At 43.1% G+C, this 21,622-nt stretch overlaps 1 protein-coding gene across 1 annotated transcript in view; it reads right to left on the reverse strand.

Moving 5' to 3' along the window:
• Positions 1 to 66: 66 nt before the first annotated feature.
• DNAJC5 (DnaJ heat shock protein family (Hsp40) member C5) overlaps positions 67 to 21,622 on the reverse strand; it is a 48,679-nt gene continuing 27,123 nt past the window's right edge. Inside the window, exons 3-6 of the mRNA XM_028735477.2 lie at positions 12,170 to 12,287; positions 8,434 to 8,647; positions 6,511 to 6,682; positions 67 to 4,983 (exon numbers count right to left, since the gene is read on the reverse strand). Of these exons, the coding sequence (XP_028591310.1) occupies positions 4,886 to 4,983; positions 6,511 to 6,682; positions 8,434 to 8,647; positions 12,170 to 12,276 (591 nt within the window). The 5' untranslated portion in view covers positions 12,277 to 12,287 and the 3' untranslated portion in view covers positions 67 to 4,885. The remainder of the gene's footprint in view (positions 4,984 to 6,510; positions 6,683 to 8,433; positions 8,648 to 12,169; positions 12,288 to 21,622) is intronic.

Raw genomic sequence — 21,622 nt, forward strand, 5'->3', positions numbered from 1 at the left:
GCTCCCCAAACCAAGGATGACTGCATTGCTCATTGCACCAAATGACTATTTTTTTTAAAAAAAAAATTATCACTTCAACAGCAGCTGCTGCAGAGGGGATTTGGAGCTCATCTGGAATGTAGAATAAATTAAGACCAGTTTCCCAAGCGACAGTTTTCCTGAACACATCAGGACTTGGCACTTTGGTGTCTGAAAACGTAACATCTGGTTCTTAGTAGCTCTGAGAGCAGTGTGCCTTTTCCACAGCAGTTATATCTAATCAGTGTATCCATGGTACATTTTCAGACACGGGAAAGCCTCCCAGGGTCACTCCTGTGTTGGGAAAGGGATGGAGAATCAGTGCTCAAAGCAAGTTTCCGGGTGCAAGCCTGTGGCTTGGCATGATTTAGTAAGAAGCTTGGAAGTCCAACCAGCAAGCTACCAACCTTCCTCAGGTCGCATTAGCCCCAAATTGCATCTCCCAGGTAATCAAAACTGCAGCCTACAAAGCTCTCCATACCACGGGAAGCTGTACAGATCCTCCCTGACTCTGCACAAGTGGTCTGATGATTGGGCAATAATGAGCAGGTTAACGACAGGCCTTCCTAACACAGCCAGCTCCCTCAATGCAATCTGAGAGCAAAATGGGCAGGTTCATGAAGATGCTTGTGAATGCTAGCATCACTTAAAGTAAAAATGAAAACACTAATTTAATTGGCTGGCAACACATTTAAGCATAGAAAAATGGTGCAAAAGTTTCATATGCATTGGCAGTGAACGTTCTTTGTGTAAGCCAGTGCCAATGGACTTTTAAAAAGTTCATTGCCCATTTTTCATCTCTCGATTCATTCTCACTAGCTCCAAATGAAAAAAAGCTGTGTTGGTTTTAGTGAGGGGGCGGGGAAAGATGCTCTGCGACTCACATATTCAAGTCCCTGGGAGCTGAATTGAGCCAAAGAGCCAGAGCTAGGATGTGGTTTGGCCACCATGCAAAGCAAAGCAGGTACTTCTGGGCTTGTGGCGGCTTGGTGCATTATATATGCCTATCACAAAGCCATGTGGAACTCACTTTAATTGGCCGGATCCACTGGTTTTGACACAGTTAAAAAGGACTGAAGGACAACCCTCTGCAAGTCTTCTAACAACATAGTATGGGTTTGAAAAAATGAGAAAGGGTGAGCCATGGCAGTCTAAAGGAAAACTGCTGTAAGGGGATGAGGTAGTGGACTTGATAAATAAGACTGAAGACAGATGGATGTGGGTTTTGTTCCAGAAATTTTAAAGGTAGCTTGAAAGAAGGCTCACACTCAGAATCCTGTATGCTCACCCCCACTCTCACCTTCTATTAAATGACTTTGTTACGGTCTCAAAAGCCCTTAAGTCCTGTTTATCCAGAGGCAGCAACAAGAAGACTTACAGCAAGTACACAAACGCAATGGAAAGTGAAACTCCTCTCAAATCATTTTCAGCTTTGTTTGCCTCCAGTTGAAGATAGCGCTATTAGAAATTCGAATTAGAAACTTTCCTTTATATCAAACAGCAATCAGACTTTGAAAGAGCCCCGGTTCCCTGTGTCCAGCAGCACAACGTTAGGAACAGAGAGCAGAGACTGTGTTTAAGACTATGTGAAGCACCTTCATCCTGGCATTTTAGCTTAGCAATTAATGGATATTTAGAACAAGCTTCAGTGGGATGCAAATCTAAAGGACACAATGGCGTAAGAAAACACAGGAAGTACTACAGCTTTACCCCCAAATCACTACTGGAATGATTATGAAATCATTGCCCAACAGCAAAATGATTAATAAATTGATCTCCTTTAAGTGAACACAAATAGCGATACAGTACTCTGAACTCCAAGACTGAGAAGGAGAAGGGAGGGGGGAAAGTGCCTTGAAACTCTATTGAAACAATTAACTATGCTAGAGATTGAAGCAGCTTGTTTCCAGTGGCAGCAAACTGTTTAGGGGTTATTACATGTTTGTAAAATCCAGCCTGACACCGGATCATGGCCCAAGTTCTTCACTAGATGTTTTGCTCTGGAGCGCCAATGTTGTTAGGTCATGAAATCAGTCCAAGTTGGCAATTTTAGTTATGTTAAAATCAAGACTGAAGCCGGGCAGCAGGAGCGCAGCTGAGATCATACTTTACTTTTAGGCAAAGAACTCTGTCACCTTTTATAAATTCTCCATATTACACCCTCCATGTAACCCTCAACAAGATGGATGAGGCTTTCAAGTCTAGATATGTAAATCTGTGTGTGTGTGTTGTCCCCTAACCCCTGGGTTTGGGACGTTGAATAAAAACCAGTGACAGGCACTAGGAATGCATGATAAGCCTGTTTTTGCCTAGAGAAAGATACAAGTCTGAAATATATTAACTTTGAATCATGCAGGTGGATTCAAGGAATATTAAAGTACTGAGCTGTCCAGGGTATTTAGCCGAAAACTAAGGGTGCAATATCAAAACGAGTGTTAACAATGTGTTAGCTCACCCAAATGTTAAGAACTGCCCTTCTGCCTAGCCTAAGTAAAGTGAACATGCCATATTGGGCACCTTTGGAGAAGACTGGAGAGGGCAGGAGAGGAAAGAAAAGAGCTGGCTCGGCTTTCAAAAGACAGTTTTGGTCCATATGGTTAAGAAGCTTTCAAAGATCTTTCCTTTAGTACAGATTTCAGGTCAGGTGTAGGGAAGATGAAGTCCTGCAAAGAAAGCAAACCCTGCTTGTGGGGAAGCAGAACGCATGTAGAACAAAGTCAGGCCTCATCCCACACAATCTGCACTACGAGACTGTGGGATGCTGAGGAGGTGGTGGCAGAGCCCGACTGCACCATTTCAGACTGCAGACAAGGCAAGACATTTCTACAATGCTCCCCAATAAACTTGCGCAACAGGCAAAGGGCTCAATCAGACTCGCTTTCCCTTATGTGTTAATTTTTCTATTTGCATTGACTTTGCTTTTCTCCACACGCCCTGGGGAATATTCATATTGGCATCTCCCACTTGCAGTCTGAAAAGGTACCACCTCAGAATGGTGCGTAAGAAGAGACAGCCACAGTTAATTCCAAAAAGGAGGAGAGACAAAATTGGGGGGGCAGGGGGACAGAGAAAAAGAGAACAGAACAGACTGATCTGAGCTCTGAAATTCAAAAGCAGCAGCAGCAGTCCTGAAGCTCAGTGTCCCTGGGTGATGCATTTTTAAGTGGATTGAACATTTTCTAAAATGAGACTAAACAAACAATAGCAGAGAATTAGAGAATATAAGTTGCTGAGATACCTAAGGAAGCCTCATGATGCCCCCACATTCACACACAAACACACACACAATTTCCATTCATAATTTTTTTTTCTACCGCAGAGAGGGAAACCGTTCCAGAATATCCATCACAAAGTTATCAATGAAGAGAGATGTAAGGGAAACCCCAAACAAAATAAACATTATCTTTAAAAAGAACACGTGCAAATCATTTCACGGGTTAACACACAAGGAAACAGATGTGATTAGTTATTTGACAACCATTCAGCAATACTAATTAATCAACCACGCAGTGCTCCAATTTTGTAAAGCACTGCACACTGGTTAGAGCAGATCAGACTTACTGATCCCATTTTAGCAAGGTAGAACAGAGGCAATCAAATTTGTGCTAGGAAGCCACATGGCTGTAGCTACAGATAGAAGACTTGGTGCCTCAGCTCCAAAACGCTGTGTTTTGTCTGCTGAGCCAGTCAGCATAGATCTGTTTCCTACATCACATAGCAGCAAACTGAAGCTTGCCACCCAGTGAACACTCAAAAGGGAGCCACAGCCAATCTCAGTCCCCTGATAAGTATGCCTGTACCTGCAGCATTTATCCTAGAAATGTTTTTTTAAGTACTCTTAGATGCATACCTAGAATGCATGTGTAAAGTGGCCTTAGTTTTCTTTTTTAAGAGGTGCTTGTAAAAATGTAAAAAGCAATGCATATTCGAACAACAGAAATCTAAACTTTGCTCGACTATTTATTTGCTTAGACTTCATTCAAACGCGACAGTGAGAGCATACATGAGTTTCTGTTTTCCATGTTCATGCACAAGTAAAAAAAAAATGGCAGCAACTGATCATAAATAGTGCAGGGGAATGATTAAATTCAAACAAAACTAGTGTGCACTTTAATTTGAGATAATTCAAGTAACGTCTGGTTTTATAACAAAACCAACATTTTGGCCCTCTCCTATACAAGAACATCTTAACTATAAAGCCACTGACACTCAGAAGATGAAATAGATGTGCAGGGAACATTTTTTCCCTTTTAAAAAAAAATCCCTTCCATGCAACATCAGCCATTTTCAAGGTTAGCTCTTGAGACAGGGGTGTTAGGAGCAAAGGGGCAGTTGGGATATACTGGAAATCTTAGTTGCTATCAAATGGATGATCAACAGCCGCCTTCAAGTGATGTTTGTAGCTCAACTGTATGGAAGTGTGGTGGCTTCTGTGGCAAATTTAAATTCTCTTTGAAAAATGCTCATTGTTTTTTTGGCTGGTATCGCTGCTTAAAATGCAGAATGTATCCATCACACTCGTTGTGATAACTCCTCAATACATTACAACACAAAGACATTTATAACATAAAACTCCACACATGCTAATTTTTTTTCTTTTTTAAAAAAGGAAACGAAATAAGACCAAAAGCTAAACTGCTTTAAATACTGCATGCTACAGTATCATCCATGTATCATCAAGATACGACACTGAAGGTGACAAAAGGCGAAGGGATTACAAAATATTCTCAGCAGGTTGGAGGCTGCCCTCTAAGTGTGGCAGGACGTCTCCCTTCCCCGTACTCTATTATCTAATGTCCATGATTCTAGTGCTGGATTGGCCATATTATTTATTCTTATCCATTCTAGTTAACAGTGCTTCCTTAACTTAGTTAAATCCATCGGTATGGTAGCTGGGGTGGGAGTCCGCTGTGAGCTGGGTCGTCTCTGAGACTGGCTGTATCACAATAGGTGTATCTGAGGTGTCTGAAAATCAAAGGAAATCGTGGTTAGACAGCTCCCTCCTAAAACTGCTGAAAGGAAGTGACGCAATGAAGACCTGGCTTGTCAAAAGCAACTTGCCAGCCCTAAGGGCTTCTAGGCAACCAGGTAAAGGTAAAGGGACCCCTGACCATTAGGTCCAGTCGGGACCGACTCTGGGGTTGCGCACTAATCTCGCTCTATAGGCCGAGGGAGCCGGCGTTTGTCCACAGACAGCTTCCGGGTCATGTGGCCAGCATGACTAAGCCGCTTCTGGCAAACCAGAGCAGCACATGGAAACACCGTTTACCTTCCTGCCGGAGCAGTACCTATTTATCTACTTGCACTCTGACGTGCTTTCGAACTGCTAGGTTGGCAGGAGCAGGGACCGAACAATGGGAGCTCACCCTGTTGCGGGGATTCGAACCACCGACCTTCTGATCGGCAAGTCCTAGGCTCTGTGGTTTAACCCACAGCGCCACCCGCGTCCCTAGGTAACCAGGTAAGGGCATCTAATTTTTTCCCCCTTCATTGCAGCTATAAATGACCAGCGTAGGATTGTGGGGGAAACAGGAAGTTTGCAAGGCCAACTTAAGATTTCTGTGCAGCCGTTAATTTTTTAAAAGTTCCTCCTTCTTAGGATGTTGGTTTGCTTCATTATTTTTCCATCAGTTTCAGTTAAACAGACAGAAGGGTTGTATTTAATTAATTATTTCAACACCATATTCCTAGTTAACGGTGTCCATACAGTGAGTAATATGCAAGGTAGGGGAAATTCCTCCATAAACTGCTAACCATGTCAACAAATGTTATCCACATTTCCTCTTAAGGCTACACCAACTAGCTTCAAAAGAAGCATACCCACTGGGTGCATTTAGACCATCGTTCCATGAATGGGACTGCAAAGATGAAGGGCAGCACTCTCCAGCTTCTGCCATCAAGCCAGGAGTCAAGAGCTACTGGACGTTTGCACTCTCTGCCTCCTATAGCAAGGAGCCCCCCAGGCTGGCCAAACCCATGGATCAGAGAAGGAACAGCTTGCAAGAAGCTTGGCTTTCCCTCTCCCTGCCAGAAAGAACCCCCGGGTGCAATTGCCACAAGCCCTGGAACTGCGGAAGTGAGAAGCAGCACACTCTGTCCCCCAACCACTGGACAGGGGACAAAGGGGATGCATGGCTGTATGTATGTTTGCAATTCGTGTACAGGTATTGTGAGCTGGCTCAAGGGCCATTCCACTGACAGGCAAGTTATAAAATCTTCTAAATGATATCATCAACAAATTTGCTCACCTCTTCACCATTTTGTACATGAGCAAACCTTGGTTTCATTCAGGGAGATATTTAGGAATCTCCATGAAGCCAGGTCTTCAGAAAAAAAACACACATTTGCAGCACAGATATGCTTTTTAGGCACCCCCTGATAAGCTTAAGTTGAAACTACACGAAGCTTCTCCTCCTCCTCCTCCTCTCTCTACTCAGCCCTGTGATTTTGAGACATTCCATGTGTGGCTGACCTGGAGTGTAGAAGACTTACCCCTCTCATCTGACTGTAGCTGTGCCTCCAAGTCTTCAGGGGAGACATAGTATTCCTGCTCTTCACCTTCAGGGGGTTTCGGTTTACACTTTCCACAGCAACAGTTACAGCAACAGCAGAGACAGCAACAGCAGTAGCAGCCCGTGATGAGTCCACAGAACACAAACAGCGCCTGCACAGAGGAAAAGGGAAAGTGTCTCCAACCAACGAATGCCAACTTAACTTAGATCTCATGCTTGGGATATCAGCAGCAGAAAAACAGCCTCTTGAACTTAAAAAGCTCGCACCCTCCTGACACGTAGCATAAAATCTAAAATGGGAAGGGAACCTCTCAGGCAAAGGTTTCCCTCTTCACAATCGCATTATGATGGTCTCATGAAAAACTGCCCATGTGTCGTACAATTGCAAGTTACTATGTCTTGAGGTGAAGCAAAGGCCAACCCCTCTGCTCTAGCACTCCCAAATCACTGCTGTAGTTTATGCTATTGCAGTTGATGGACTGTCCCAGCCTATGGCTTCTCATCAATTACTGTGGGTGGAATTCAACCATGAGCTCTTCCAATCATTCTGTCTGCACAAGTACTGCCAGGTGGAACGACCTCATGTTGTGTTCTGGAGCCAACTCTGGGAGCGCAGGGCATGCAGAAGGAAGAGAGGGAAGGAAGCCCATTGCAGAAGTCCTTCCACAGACCTTTGGCTGTCGGGGCTGATTAGTTGAATCCCACCCTGTATTTCCCCCAAATGCAAGCCAATACATCCAAGATAAGCCCCAACAAGCACTAAGAAGTCCAGCTATTGCATAAAATAAAATAAATAAAATATGCCTGATTTGTACAAAATTACAAGAAAGCTAATCATTTCAAAACTCCTAGATTAGGGAGCTGTTTCAGTTTGCCACTCAGTTATCTGCTCCATGGCGCTCAAAAGCTTCTCTCTCATGACAAAGTAGTCAGGAGAAAGCAGGAAAAGAAAGTATCCCAATGGGTGATTCATCAAAACAGGAAACCAACACATTCAGAAAGCAAGTTAAGCGACTTCAACAACTGACACCACATGACACACTGAGCTTTTGATAAAAGACCACACAACCCTTTTTGTACTGTAAACTTGAGTCAAAACAATCTTCTTTCAAACCACAAGGATCCTACAAAAGCATTCCAGGAATTTCAAGAGATAATGCTTCGGAGACTGCTGCTTGTGGAATATTTCTAAATCAGTTGCCATTTTAAGCCAGAATCCATATTTTTTAATGGCTGCACTTAAAACTTTTAACCATGACTGGACACTACAGGCCAAAATTTATGATAGTGCTATCATTAAAAGGAGAATTCTGCTTTTTTTCTCATACAGGAGGCAATGTCTCCTCCATACAGAATCACAGAATTGTAAACTAATTGTAAACTAAACAGAAATATGTCTGCTACGACAGCACATGCACATCATCTAAAAACAAGAGCAGCAACGTCTCTTGCTTCTGAAACGTTTTTACCCACACACAAATCTGAACAATAGATTATATGAGTTTCGTTCAATTAATTAATGAAGTTCTGTAATAGGTTGCACCCCCTAGGGCATCAGAAAGAACTTTCTGACAGTAAGAGCTGTTTGACAGTGGAACGAATTCCCTGGGAAACTGGTACTGTATAGACTCTCCTTCACTGGATGTTTTTGAGCAGAGGTTGGATGGTCAACTGTCAAGGTTTCTTTGGTTGTGATACCTACACGGCAGGGGGTTGGACACGATGACCCTCAAGGTCCCCTCCACCTCCACAAATCGGTGGTTCAATGGTTCTCTTGAAAAACTAACATACCTGCTGGGGAGGCAGCAGAATCTCTCAAGGTTCCTAGAAACGTCATCCTCTATGGGATTATTATTGTGCTGCACAAAGAACATGTTCAGAGGAGAATCTCTCTGTTGCTTACCTTTGCCCACCAGCTGGACAGCACAAAGTACGTGTTCACATTCTCCTCTCCAAACTGCTCTGCTACATACAGACCCAAGGAGCCATACTTATCATAAATATTTCGTTTTGTAGCATCAGTTAATATCGCGTGTGCATTGTTGATTTCTTTAAATTTCTCTGCAGCTTCCGGATTATCTGGGTTCTTATCAGGGTGATATTTTAATGCAAGTTTCCTGTGGAAAGAAGAAACCACAGAAGAACATGACAAGCCTTCTGGATCAGGGCAAAGGTCCGTCTAGTCTAGCGTCCTGTTCTCACAGTGGTTAAACCAAACGCCTATAGGAAACACACAAGCAGTATCTGGGTACAGCAAAACTCTATAGCCCTCCTGTGGTTTCCAGCAACTGGCATTCAGAAACATACTGTTTCAGATAATGGAGGCAGAGCACAGAAATCCTGGTTAGCAGCTATTAATAGCCTGATTAATAGCCTCCTTGAATTTGTCTAATCCTCTTTTAAAGCCATCCAAGTTGGTGGCCATCGCTGTCCCTTGTGGGAGCAAGTTCCATAGTTTAACTATGTGCTGTGCAAAGAAGTACTTTGTTTTGTATGTCCTGAATCTTCCAAAATCCTGTTTCACTGGGTATCAATAAATTCTAGTGTTATGAGGCAGGAAGTGGGGGGGGGGGACCTCTATCCACTTTCTCCATGCTGTAATTTTATAAACTTCTAACATGTTGCTAACAAAGGTCCGTATAGTTAAAGCCATGGCTTTCCCAGTAGTGTTGTATGGAAGTGAGTGCTGGACCATAAAGAAGGCCAAAGAATTGATGCTTTTGAATTATGGTGCTGGAGGAGACTCTTGAAAGTCCCATGGACTGCAAGAAGATCAAACCTCTCCATTCTGAAGGAAATCAGCCCTGAGTGCTCACTGGAAGGACAGATCCTGAAGCTGAGGCTCCAATACTTTGGCCACCTCATGAGAAGAGAAGACTCCCTGGAAAAGACCCTGATGTTGGGAAAGATGGAGGGCACAAGGAGAAGGGGATGACAGAGGACGAGATGGTTGGACAGTGTTCTCGAAGCTACAAACATGAGTCTGACCAAACTGCGGGAGGCAGTGGAAGACAGGGGTGCTCTGGTCCATGGAGTCACGAAGAGTCGGACACGACTAAACGACTAAACAACAACATGTTGCCCCTTACTCACTGTTTCTCTAAACTGAAAAGGAGGAGGACTCAAACAAGTTGCATGCTCTGCGTCCATCAAGGCATCTCAGAGTTGGGATACTGAGGTTCAGCAAACCTTCACTTGTCATGGTATAGAGATAGTTGACCTGGAAGCCCCATTTGTAAGAGAAGTGGGGGAGGACAGTGCTGTCGGCTCCCTGCCTTTATTCCACAAGATGCCTTGAAGCCCCACCTCCTTTGGGGGACTCTTCACGCTTCTGAGTGTACCTTGTTTTCCTTTTTTTAAAAAAGTAAGGTATGAACGTGTCCGACGCGAGTCTCATGTGGGTGCTCTTGCTGGGGGCAGAATCTGAGAACTGAGTGCAGCAACTCCCAGGCTGCACTTGGTGGCAGACCTGGGTCTACTTTGTGCCACTTGAAAAGCCCGGCTCTGGGTTTGGGTGGGAACTTATAGTGTTTTTACCAGGTATCCCACAACCATGAACTCAAAAAGGTTGAAAACCTCTGCCCTTGGTCATTTTGGTTGCCTTTCTCTGAACCTTTTCCAATGCTACAAAATTCTTTTTGAGGTGAGGCAACCAGAACTATACACAGTATCCCAAGTGTGGCCGCACCATAGATTTGTATGATGGCATCAGTTTTATTTTCAATTCCTTTCCTAATGTTCTCTAGAATGGAATTTACCTTTTTCTTAGCTGCCGCACAATATGAAATGCAGGCTTGTTTCTGTTTGGAAAAGCTGTGATATGCAAGGTAAAACGCACATGCGTGCACACACACACAAGTACAATTCTATACATGTTTACCCAAGTCCTACTGAATTCAATGGGACTTACTCCCAAACATGTATAGGTCTACAACCCAAATCTACCCTACCCCTCCTAATATTTTCTGCAGCAGTTTCCGACACTGCCAAATTTTTACAGCGTACAGCTGCTCGAGTCAAAAAAAGGAAAATTGTTTGTGCCCACATTTAGTCCGTAATGGCAGAAAGCATCCAACATAGTCAATGTAGGGCTGGTTTATATGAAGAGCAAAAGCCCATTAGAAAACGACAAGTAGCTGCTACTCTGTAGAGACTGTCAATTTCTGCACATAAATATCCTGCAAAGAGCGCCTTGTCTCAAAAGTCACATGAGAGAGATACAACTTCAAGCAGATGTTTGCCCAAAGCAGTTGCCGGTTGACTCTTCCACATCAAGAGGAACAAAAGACTAATATTTCCAGACAGATGCACAGCTACCCATTTACGGCGAGGAATAATATAATTTTTTTCCAAAAAAAAAGGGAAGATTCACTGTGGTGCAGAACATAGGAAGATGCATTATATTGATGTTACAATGAAGGCTAACATACATTTCCACAAATTTCTGTTCACAAAAGAATACCTGCAGCCAGAATCTCCACAAATCTCCTATTGTTTGCTTCTGTTCTGAGAAATAGTGGGAATACAATTAAAGTTTATTATTTGGAACCCAGCGTTTCCGCCCTGAGTTAGTGCAAACTCAGGAAAAGTAGCTTGCTCACTAAATCACTTATCATTGTGAAAAGGTTTACTGCTGACCCCTAGTGTCTAATTCAGTTCATTGCAGTTTATCACTAGTATGCCCCCTGAACTCACCTCTGTGCTCATCCTCGCTTCCCTTTCTTTGTCCTGAGATTTCTTGTTCTTCTCATGATTTCTAGACATGGGTCCGAGAGATTTTCCTTTTGGCCTGCTGCTTTCCCCAGGAAAAAAACACTGTTTACTGCTGAATTGAAACATATGTCAATCTGCAGAAAACTCAATTGACGTTTGTTCCAATTCAGCAGTAAACTGTGGCTTTCCCTGGGAAAAGTGGAGTAAAGAAGACGCATGCCTAGAAGACTACTGCTGGTTCACCAGCACATCTATTTAGCCTATGGACTTTTATCTTCCACTGTTCCCAAAAATTTTGAAGCAAGAGCATAAAAAGTTTTGGGTTTTTTTATTTAAAAAAATGTGATTAAAAGTTTGGTGCGAAAAGCAGACTGATCTCTACAGCTAAGATTTATTCCCAAGACAAGACTCATCACTGAGTCACTGGACCTTCCTTTTTCCATTGCTGCCCAGTAAAATAGCTGTGATGAAGACACAACTTTATAAAAGCAGCATTATGTGGACTGACAAGAAAACTGTAGATCATGATTCAAGCCCTATTATGTTCCAAACTTTAGGAGAGATTTTATTACTCAGTGGTATGACCTATGACTGAAAGAGGTGAAGTTCTGAAAATATAACTGAACCAATCTCTGGTTCTACTTATCTCAAAAATCATCACAAGATACAGCTAGAGCAAATAGTGTACTGTGTAAAAGGAGTATATAAATTTGTCTGATTTCTTCTACTCAACTACTTTGAACAAGGGTTAGATTCCTATTACCATGTTTTGTGGGGTTTTTCCAGATAGAAACCGTAGTTATCTATGTTTCAGATAACCCAAACAGAGTACGAGTAAATAGAATCACCTCGGAACGATAATCATGAGGCAAGCTGGCTGTGTTAGAATGTATGCTATGTTCAGAGCGAGCTCTTGGCCTCCTTACCTGTATGACTTTTTAATATCATCTGAGGTGGCGTTCTTGTCCAGTCCTAGAACATGGTACAATGATTCCCCAGACGTAGACAATGAGCGTTGCCTCTGGTCTCCCATCTTGAGCTAACCTGGGGAGAAAAGAGTTTAGGACAAAAATCATAATTGGGCCGAGTGCTGGATTTCACACTAGGTGGTGTACCAGGGTTCATAGCCCTGCTCAGTCATGAAACTCATTTGGTGTCCTTGGGGAAATCACCATCTCCCAGCCTGACCAAACTCACAAGAGTGTTGAGAGTAACAGTCAGGAAAACCCATATATGCCACTCTAAGCTTCCAGAAGGAACGGCGTGATACAAAGAAGATAAAATTGGTTTATAATCTCAAGCTTCTTCCAACCCCCTTTTGTAGAGGGTAACTTTAGAAAAGCATCTAACATCTCTGAAGATATGCCTATGCCCAGTTCGCACGTAACACTACACCAAACTGTGGCTAAGCATTGACAAGCAAACACGCCGGAACTTGAGAACAAAAATCACTACCCACAGTTTTGCTGCTGTTGCTCTACAGAGCTAAGTGATGGTTTGGTGAAGCATTCTGTTTGAACCGGACTTGTGGTTTTTCTCCCCCAAACAAACCATGAGTGGCAAGCCAGGCTTTTAGAAGACATCTGAAGGCAGCCCTGTTTAGGGAAGCTTTTAATGTTTAATAGACTATTGTATTTTAATATTCTGTTGAAAGCCGCCCAGAGTGGCTGGGGAAACCCAGCCAGATGGGTGGGATATAAATAATAAATTATTATTATTAGCCAAGAGAAAACTTTACTTTCACCTCGTGGCTTGTCTGAAGTGAGGCAACCCACGAAACCAGGTTAGGACGCAGCACTAAGCCAAACCATGACTTAATTCCTAGTTGCACAGCAGCAGCAGAAATGGGGGAGCAGCAAAGGAGCACCAATTTTTGCTCTGAGTACCGAACAGGCTTGCTTGTTCACGCTTAGCCACAGTGTGTGAACCAGTCTACTATTTCTTTGACCCCTGCACTACTTGAGGAGCAAAAAATCCCATATCACAGTTCGTAATTGCTGTTTATGTATAGCTATTAACCGCCCATCAAAACTGTACAGTGGTGCCTCGCAAGACGAAAAGAATCCGTTCCGCGAGTCTCTTCGTCTTGCGAAGCAAGCCCATTAGCGGCTTAGCGCTATTAGCGGCTTAGCGGATCAGCTGATAAGCGGCTTAGCGGATCAGCTGATAAGCGGCTTAGCGATCAGCTGTTAAGCGGCTTAGCGGCTCAGCGGATCAGCTGATAAGCGGCTTAGCGGCTTGGGAAAAGGGGGGGGGGGAGGAAAAAAAACCCTGCAGGAACTCGCAAGATATTTTCGTCTTGCGAAGCAAGCCCATAGGAAATTCGTTTTGCGAAGCACCTCCAAAACGGAAAACCCTTTCGTCTAGCGGGTTTTCCGTCTTGCGAGGCATTCGTCTTGCGGGGCACCACTGTACACAACAAAGGGGTCACAGAAAACTCTCGCAGAACATAAGCAATGTGTTTTTGGTAACCTTAAAAATGCCCGTTAGAATCCAAGCAACACTTCGTAGTCTAGCTTTAGATGCAGATCAATGCCAAATGGGGTCTGGGGAGCTAATAAGGACCCAGTTAGCATAATGGGTCCACCTAGTACAGTATGCTGCCCAGAAAAGCTCACAAAAATCTTATGATGACTATATCTAACCATTACTGATATTTCCCTGCAATGGGTAATCAAGAGATATTATTCCTGAACTTGGAGGGTATGACCATCATGCTTAATAATCAAAACATTTTTTTTTCTTTTTATGGTAATGATCACAATATCATCCTATGGTAGTGAATTCCTTTAGTTAAGTTACATGTTCCGTGAAGTATTCACTTCATTGTCTTAGACCTGCTGCTTCTCCATTCCAGTCGATGCACTCCAGGCGTTTACATTTTGAGAATCCATTTCTGTCCATACTTCTCATGGTCTCAAACATTTCTCTTCTCTCGAAGGCTTAGAGCCATAGTGTCTCAACCAACCTATATTCATGGAACAAACCCGCCCACCCCATCACTTAATTCGCTCCTTTCAGCACCTTCTTCCTCTCAGCCATGATCAGTGACAAAGAATGGGGTAAAAAATCAGTCCTTTATTTTCCCAGGGGAAACTTTCTATTTTGTAAGTTCATCAGTGACTATGGATGGCGTTGAACCACAAATAGATTATAGGCAAGCTTGGCAGTTTTACTAAAAACAAGTAAACAGGGCATCAGAAATTGTTCCAATGCAAATTACACCACAGTGTGCAGAGGAATATTTTCCAAAAATCCATGTCACTGGCCATATAATAATGATTAATCATTTCAGTGTGGGATAGCCAGTATTATGTACAATGTTCTAAAGATGGACATAATTATAATCATATATAATGGCAAAGAGCAATTAAGAAAAGGAAATGCTCAATGCTTTTGAAGGGTACTTTTTCTTTCAAAACAGCACTGAGGGCCTGACTTAATTCTGCCAGACTATAGCACCGGTCACATGGCACCCAGATAAAGAATTCCAGTTCACAGAATATGTTGGAGCCAGATGGCAAATTGGAAACCAGGTAGAAGCTGCTACATGGGCAATTACTTTAAAACCTAGAATAAAAAATCTTTACTTTAGAGTGAGGCAAGTAAGTTTCTGTTGAGACACAGTGAGAAACACGTGAAGCCTTGCTGCCATCTGGTAAGGCAATAATTAGAATATATTTTAAGCACCACCTTCAGGAGCCTGTATTATATGACAGCCAAAAGAGGTGTCAAAATTTTAAGCACGCAGGGTCCAAATGGTTAAGGGGCAACAAAACCCACAAACGTTGTTCATGTTGTCAGGTAAGAGAAGAAGTGTCAGACGGCTCAAGGCTCCAAAACTCACAGCAGACCAAGCAGTCTGCCATGCATGTTCATAGAGTCTGAAAAGCAAACTCAAATTCTGCAGAACCCATCTGACATTTCGAGCTGTCCCGTTTGGCTGGGACGCATTCCACAGGTTTAGAAGTGTAATACGGGATTGTCACCTGACTGCACAATAGAGATAATTCTTCTTACAACCTCAAGGTAATAAATGACAACGTCCTCCTGCCATCCACAACAAAACACTCATAAGTTCTTACACCTTCCATGACAATAAACCTGAGGACAGAAGCCAGATATAACAATTTCTACAGATTCTATCGTAGACTCCTTTAGCACTTCACAGATAAATTAACCTCTTTCTTGACCTCTTTGCTATCCAGTTACAAAACTAACTGTTGATACTGAGCTGGATCTTCATGCTGCCGCGCCAGATGCACTTAGACACAATGCTCGCCAAAGGTTAGCATTGTCTTTCTCAACCTGATGCTCTCCAGATGTTTTAGACTACAACTCTCAAAAGGCCCCGCCAGCGTCACTGTGTGCTAGCTGTGCTTGATGATGATGATGATTTTATTTGTAACCTGCCCATCTCATTGGGTTGCCTTTGTCTGAGGTAAGTTCATTTTAATTTTGTCTGCCCTTTTGGTGTGGATTCTCTCTCCCCATCTCAAATTTAATTTAATTATATTACTGTTTCTGGTATTTTATCGTTGATCATGGGAGGGGGCTTTTTAGGGCCAAGAAGTGAAGCATAAACAAACACACACCCACACACATAATGTGTGGGTGGGTGGGTGGGTGTGTACACACATACAGATTTGGGAAATGCTATGTTAAAACATTCCAATGCATGATCGAAATGCAAAATGATTCTCAGCTACCTTTTTTACTACCCACATAACTGGCAGTACATAAAAGAAAGAACTTCTTTATGCAGCACAGTTAAACTCTGGAACTTGCTCCCACGGGAGGCACCAACTTCATGGAGGAGATGGCTATCAAAAGCTACCAGCATGTCCTTGGGGATCCTGCCCTCTTCCATTCTGCGGACATGACCAAGCGAGCGTAGACATCGCTGAGATAGAATATGCTGGGAGAGCACATCTTTGTTTGAAACTCTGTCCTGCCATGTGATGCCCCAAACCTCCCTGACGCAGTGCATGTGGAAGGCGTTGCTCCTGGCAGGTGCAAGCTGCCTACATCTCACTACCATAAAATAGCATGCTCAACATGCAAGCCTGGTAGACCTTCATCTTGGTATTGGTCATTAGCATCACATACTCCCTTACCCTTCTGAAGGGGCGAGCCACTGCTATAGCTGACTTGCCAATACGCTTGCCTAGCTCAGCGTTGATGAGAGAGGTTGCTGGTTACGGTGGAGCCCGGGTGGAAAAAATTGTTTACCGGCTCCCAGTGGAGTGTGGAAGGCTGCAAAAGACCATGGCCTGCATCTCAAACACTGGACAGCAGGGAGACCATCCACAAAGCATCACTTGAAAATGGAGCACCTGGACAGGTTCATATAAAAGAAGGCAGTCTTTAAGGTATCATGGACTCAGACTGCTTAGGGCCTTAAAGGTTAAAGTAAGAGCTTCAGAGTGAGCCCAGAAGTAAATTGGTAGCCAGCCCAGTTGAAAGAGCACCAAAGTGATGTGATCACTATGAATGTTGTTCTCTTATGATTCCATGAACATTAATGCTTAAAACCAACCAAAGAATCCAGTTAATACCTTGATGACAAGCACAATGTTATCAACATTCACCGGATGTAATTCAGCCTTTGGAGGCATTATAGTAAAAAGGCAAATTGATTTACACAGGCACTTAAAAAAAACCTATGCTTGGGTTTTCTCCTCGGTTCACATTTTCACATCCAAACCCCTCAAAATCAAGCCCAAGTCCAACACAACAATGCCGCTAACAAAACGAAGAGCTGCCATTCTTCAGCAGCAGACACGTTGGGAAAAGACAGGCTGCTGGCTATTTTTGGATTAGGTCATTTCAGCTAGCCCACACTAGATTAAATAGGCCTTTGGAGGAGGTATTTTTAAAGCACGTGGCTCTCAGCCAGCTTAACTCTCTCTCTCTCTCTCTCTCTCTCTCTCTCTCTTTGGTGGCACGGGCCTATCTAGTCTCAACAAAAGATGCTTATAAAAACAAAGCAAAACTGAGCATTATTTGGTTCTCAAGGCTGGCTCTTCCAAAGATTCCAAAGAACTAGATGCATTGCATACCAGAGGCAAACCATGCTCCCATCCTGGTGGTGGGTAAAGAAATTTCGCGGGGTGTGTGAGTGTGTCAAGGAAATAAGACTTGCAACAGCTAGAATAAAACAGCAGATATTTTGCAAATCCTTCCCCCCCCCCCAGCCATGTTAAGATGGGGGAAAGCTATGTGACTCAGTGGGCATAATGATCCCAGCTGTAAGGATGGTTTGCATATCTGCCTGAAATCCACTTCTGCACTTTCTACAGCAACACAACTGTTCAAATGCAGCAGACCCACTGAAACAGGGGCACCTGGGTTTAATTTATGAGCTCAGAGTGAACCCACTAAAATCAATGGACATGACCATCTTAAGTTCATTGTTTTCAAGTGCTCTATGACTTTCTTAGATACAAGCCAGAGTATCCAATACATTCACATTCAATGCTAAATTTCATTTGCACTGCAACAACATTGTGCTCTGAGAGTTCTGACTGAGATGCCTTATATTATTTAAATTAAGCAGTTATGCCTTGAGCTCCAAGGCCCAAATGCAACGCAGGATGAAAACACAGAGCTGCATCAGCATGAAATTCCCTGCATGTTCATCTGAGATTAACTGAAATTCAGAAACCAAATTCTTTCCCTTGCTGGATGGCACTGACAGTCCTCTTTACACTTTAACACTTTCACTGTTGTGTAGGGTGGACGAAGTATTTTGCTGGGTGCTTGCAAAAGTATAGGAGCTAGAACTCAATTTGGCATCTTAAGGATATTAAGATTTTAAAAATGAAGTTTTTGGCTCTTATGCCGGTAAAGAGAACATGAGAATATGTGGGCAATACTTGAGAAAATGTAACTACTAAACAATTAATTAGCACTAAGAATATCCTTTGTATTGAACAGAACATGGCACAATGGGTCAATAGATCTGGCTGTTAACTAGAAGGTTGGTGGTCTGAACCCACCCCAGGGACTGCTGTGGACAAGATCCTGCATTCCAACTCTGCAATTCTATAATTCTAAGCACTGAGCACCCACAAGGATTTTTGAGAGTTATAGAAGAGTCCTGTCCCTTCCTTGTTTCTCAACTGGTAGACTTTGTTTCCATTAACAAACAGTCCTCGTTTCTGGATAAAATCTTTCCCCTTGCAGTTGTTTTCTATAGGACAGTGGTGGCCAAACTTGGCCCTCCAGCTGTTTTGGGACTACAATTCCCATCATCCCTGGCCAGTGGTCCTGTTAGCTAGGGATGATGGGAGTTGTAGTCCAAAAACAGCTGGAGGGCCAAGTTTGGCCACCACTGCTACAGGATATTAATATCAGCAGTCATACCGCAATGTATTTTCAACTTGTCACAACATGATGCTAATCTGACAAAACCTAACTACCTACTTTAGTCAATCTGACAGGGGTACTTTAGAATCTAGGCACCTTCAGTTTCAGACAGCGGTTAAATAGGAAGGTCCAATAATATGGGCTTACACCAGCATTGCTCAGAGGATTTCTCAATGCATGAAAGCTATCTTATCCCATTAGCAAATGTAACCTGGAGAAGCAACACGTATCTCAACACAGCAGCTCTCATGATTCTGCAGATAGTGGACAGATTGGCATGGTTAAGGTGCTGGTTTTAACCTTTAAAGCCCTATACGGCCTAGGACCCTCGTACCTACGGGACCGCCTCTCCTGGTATGCCCCACAGAGGAACTTACGGTCTTCAAATAAAAACATCTTGAAGGTCCCAGGCCACAGAGAGGTTAGGCTGGCCTCAACTAGAGCCAGAGCTTTTTCGACTGCGGCTCCAACCTGGTGGAATGCCCTGTCGCAAGAGACAAGGGCCCTGCAGGACTTGACATCTTTTCGCAGGGCCTGTAAGACAGAGCTGTTCCACCAGGCCTTTGGTCAGGGCGCAGCCTGACTCCCTCCTTTGGCAATCTCTACAAAGCTTTAGTCTATGGTTGCCATCAATTTGTATTTTAATTAATTTTTAGAATGTATTTATAATGTTGTACTGTTTTAGTGTTGTTAGCCGCCCTGAGCCCGGCTTCGGCTGGGGAGGGCGGGATATAAATAAAATTTATTATTATTATTATTATTATTATAACACCATGGCTTGTTTGATTATCTAAACCTAGCCTCACCAGTTTTCTTCTGCAAATCTCTGCCTTGCTACAAACAATAAACTTCCAGAACCCCCAAATCTACAAACAAACATGTAGTTTTAGCCTCATTCTGCTTTGAACGTGATGGTCTAGCATTAAAAAAAAAAAGTTAGGTGCAAGAATGGAAGCAAAACTAATTTAAATGTGAGATGACAAAAGATTTTCCATATACAGTGGTACCTCTGGTTGCGAACGGGATCTGTTCCGGAGCCCCGTTTGCAACATGAGCAGAATGCAACCCGCGTCTGCGCAGGTGCTGGTTGCAATTTGCCGCTTCTGGGCATGTGCGTGACGTCATTTTGAACGTCTGCGCATGCGGCGAAACCCAGAAGTAACCCTTTCCAGTACTTCTGGGTTGCCGCGGGATGCAACCTGAAAAGATTTAACCTGAAGCAAATGTAACAAGAGGTATGACTGTAATGGAAAACTTAGAAGTTTGCTTTTCACGGGTAATGGGTTATCTAATGTGTTCAGATTTTATATTCTGGAGAACCACCATATCACTCTATCTTTTCCTTTTGGGTAGCCCTATTTCATGGGTCCCACTTATGTTCTGTACCTTTAAAGAGCATGCCTTGCTACACACTCACCAGCCATCTGTTATGCATTCGAGGCAGGGAGGGTTCCCTTGAAGTGGTTTCTCTCCAAAGGCTATGAAGAAAGGTAATCTCCTGGATTAAAACAGCATCACTCTTAACCGTCTACAAACCAAGCACTAAGGGTTTATAGTTAGTACTATTGCAGTGGGGTGAGGGGAACAGACATGCACATATGCTAAACCCCATCATGCTCCACATTTCTTCATTACTTTCATTGTTTTCATGTATCTTAACCAATGTTTAAGTGTATCATGTCAGACTTAATTTAGATTAACAAACGTCTCTGCTCATTGAATCACTACAGTGACTCAGAGTCCCTCCTTTATCAGCGAACATCTGTGCCTTCATTTTAATACCCAGCCTCATGGTGGAATCACACTGCACAATGCTAGCTAATTTGGTCGCTGCGGGAGGAAAGAAAAAAAAGGACAAAGCTGTCAGTCTTGTTTTCATGCGGCCCCCTCAAGAAAATAAGAAGGTATGACTGTAAAGTAACAATCCAACACCTTCAAAATCTCTGATATATATTAGTATCTGTGAGACAGAACATCAGCACCAACATAGAACTCTGTAAGGAAACTGCAAGGTACATATGCTTTGTCATTTACAATAGTCCTCCTTTTACAGCTGATTTTAAGAGTATTTCCCATGTCTAACTAAACAAATTGAAGCGGCTTAGCAAGAGTGACTGATCCCAAGTTGCTTACTCTGCCTTGGCAATGAAAACACATCTCTGAAGCCAGCAAGCTGACATACTTCATTAGTCTTCTAAAGTGCTAAGGCAAAAGAAGGCCAAATATGCCCAGATTGTGAACATTCAGGCCTCTATGTGCAGCTTGTACAGCACATGAGGAGCCTGATAAACTTCTTCCTCTGAATTTGCAAAGCCAATTGACCAGGCCCACCTCTAGAACACCTACACACTGACATGAAATTAGGCAATGGATTGAAATCTTCAGCCACTGGGATCTTCAATATAGAGCCAATGCAGTATAGTGTTAGAATGTTGGGCTAGGACCCGGGTGACCAGGGTTCAAATCCCCGCTCAGCCACAATGCTCACTGGGTGACTTTGGGCCAGTAACTGGGGAGGGGGCCAGCCATGTACACCCCCCTGAGCTCCTTAGAGAAAAATGTGGGCTATAAATGCAGTAAATAATAATAATTTAATATCTCTTTATGTCAAATGCATCAATTCTTGGGCTATGGTCCAATCTCAAAGCTGTCCAGTAACGTCTCCCTACCCTTTTGCACAAACGTGTGGTCTGAGACTAGCGACATCTTTAGCTTTATGGACAGGTGCGTATGTGGCACAAAGCCCCCCAAGCTGATGTTATTTCAGTGCATTGTGTACCAGGCTTGCCCACTTAGTATGACCGAATCCTACAAAACTGATAGTGTGGTGCATCAACCGAATTCCATCTAGGAATATCAGTTTGGAAATCCGTTCCAATTATTTATTTATTTGGTCCACTGGCAGCAGTTTTATCGCCTGTATGTTGTTTTGATATTGCTTTTATGCTATGCACTTTCTCTTTTCTGTACACCACTTTGGTATTTTCTAGTAGCACGTGGCTTCAAAA

This window comes from Podarcis muralis, chromosome 5, assembly GCF_964188315.1.
Source record: "Podarcis muralis chromosome 5, rPodMur119.hap1.1, whole genome shotgun sequence".
NCBI classification, from domain to species: Eukaryota; Metazoa; Chordata; class Lepidosauria; order Squamata; family Lacertidae; genus Podarcis; species Podarcis muralis.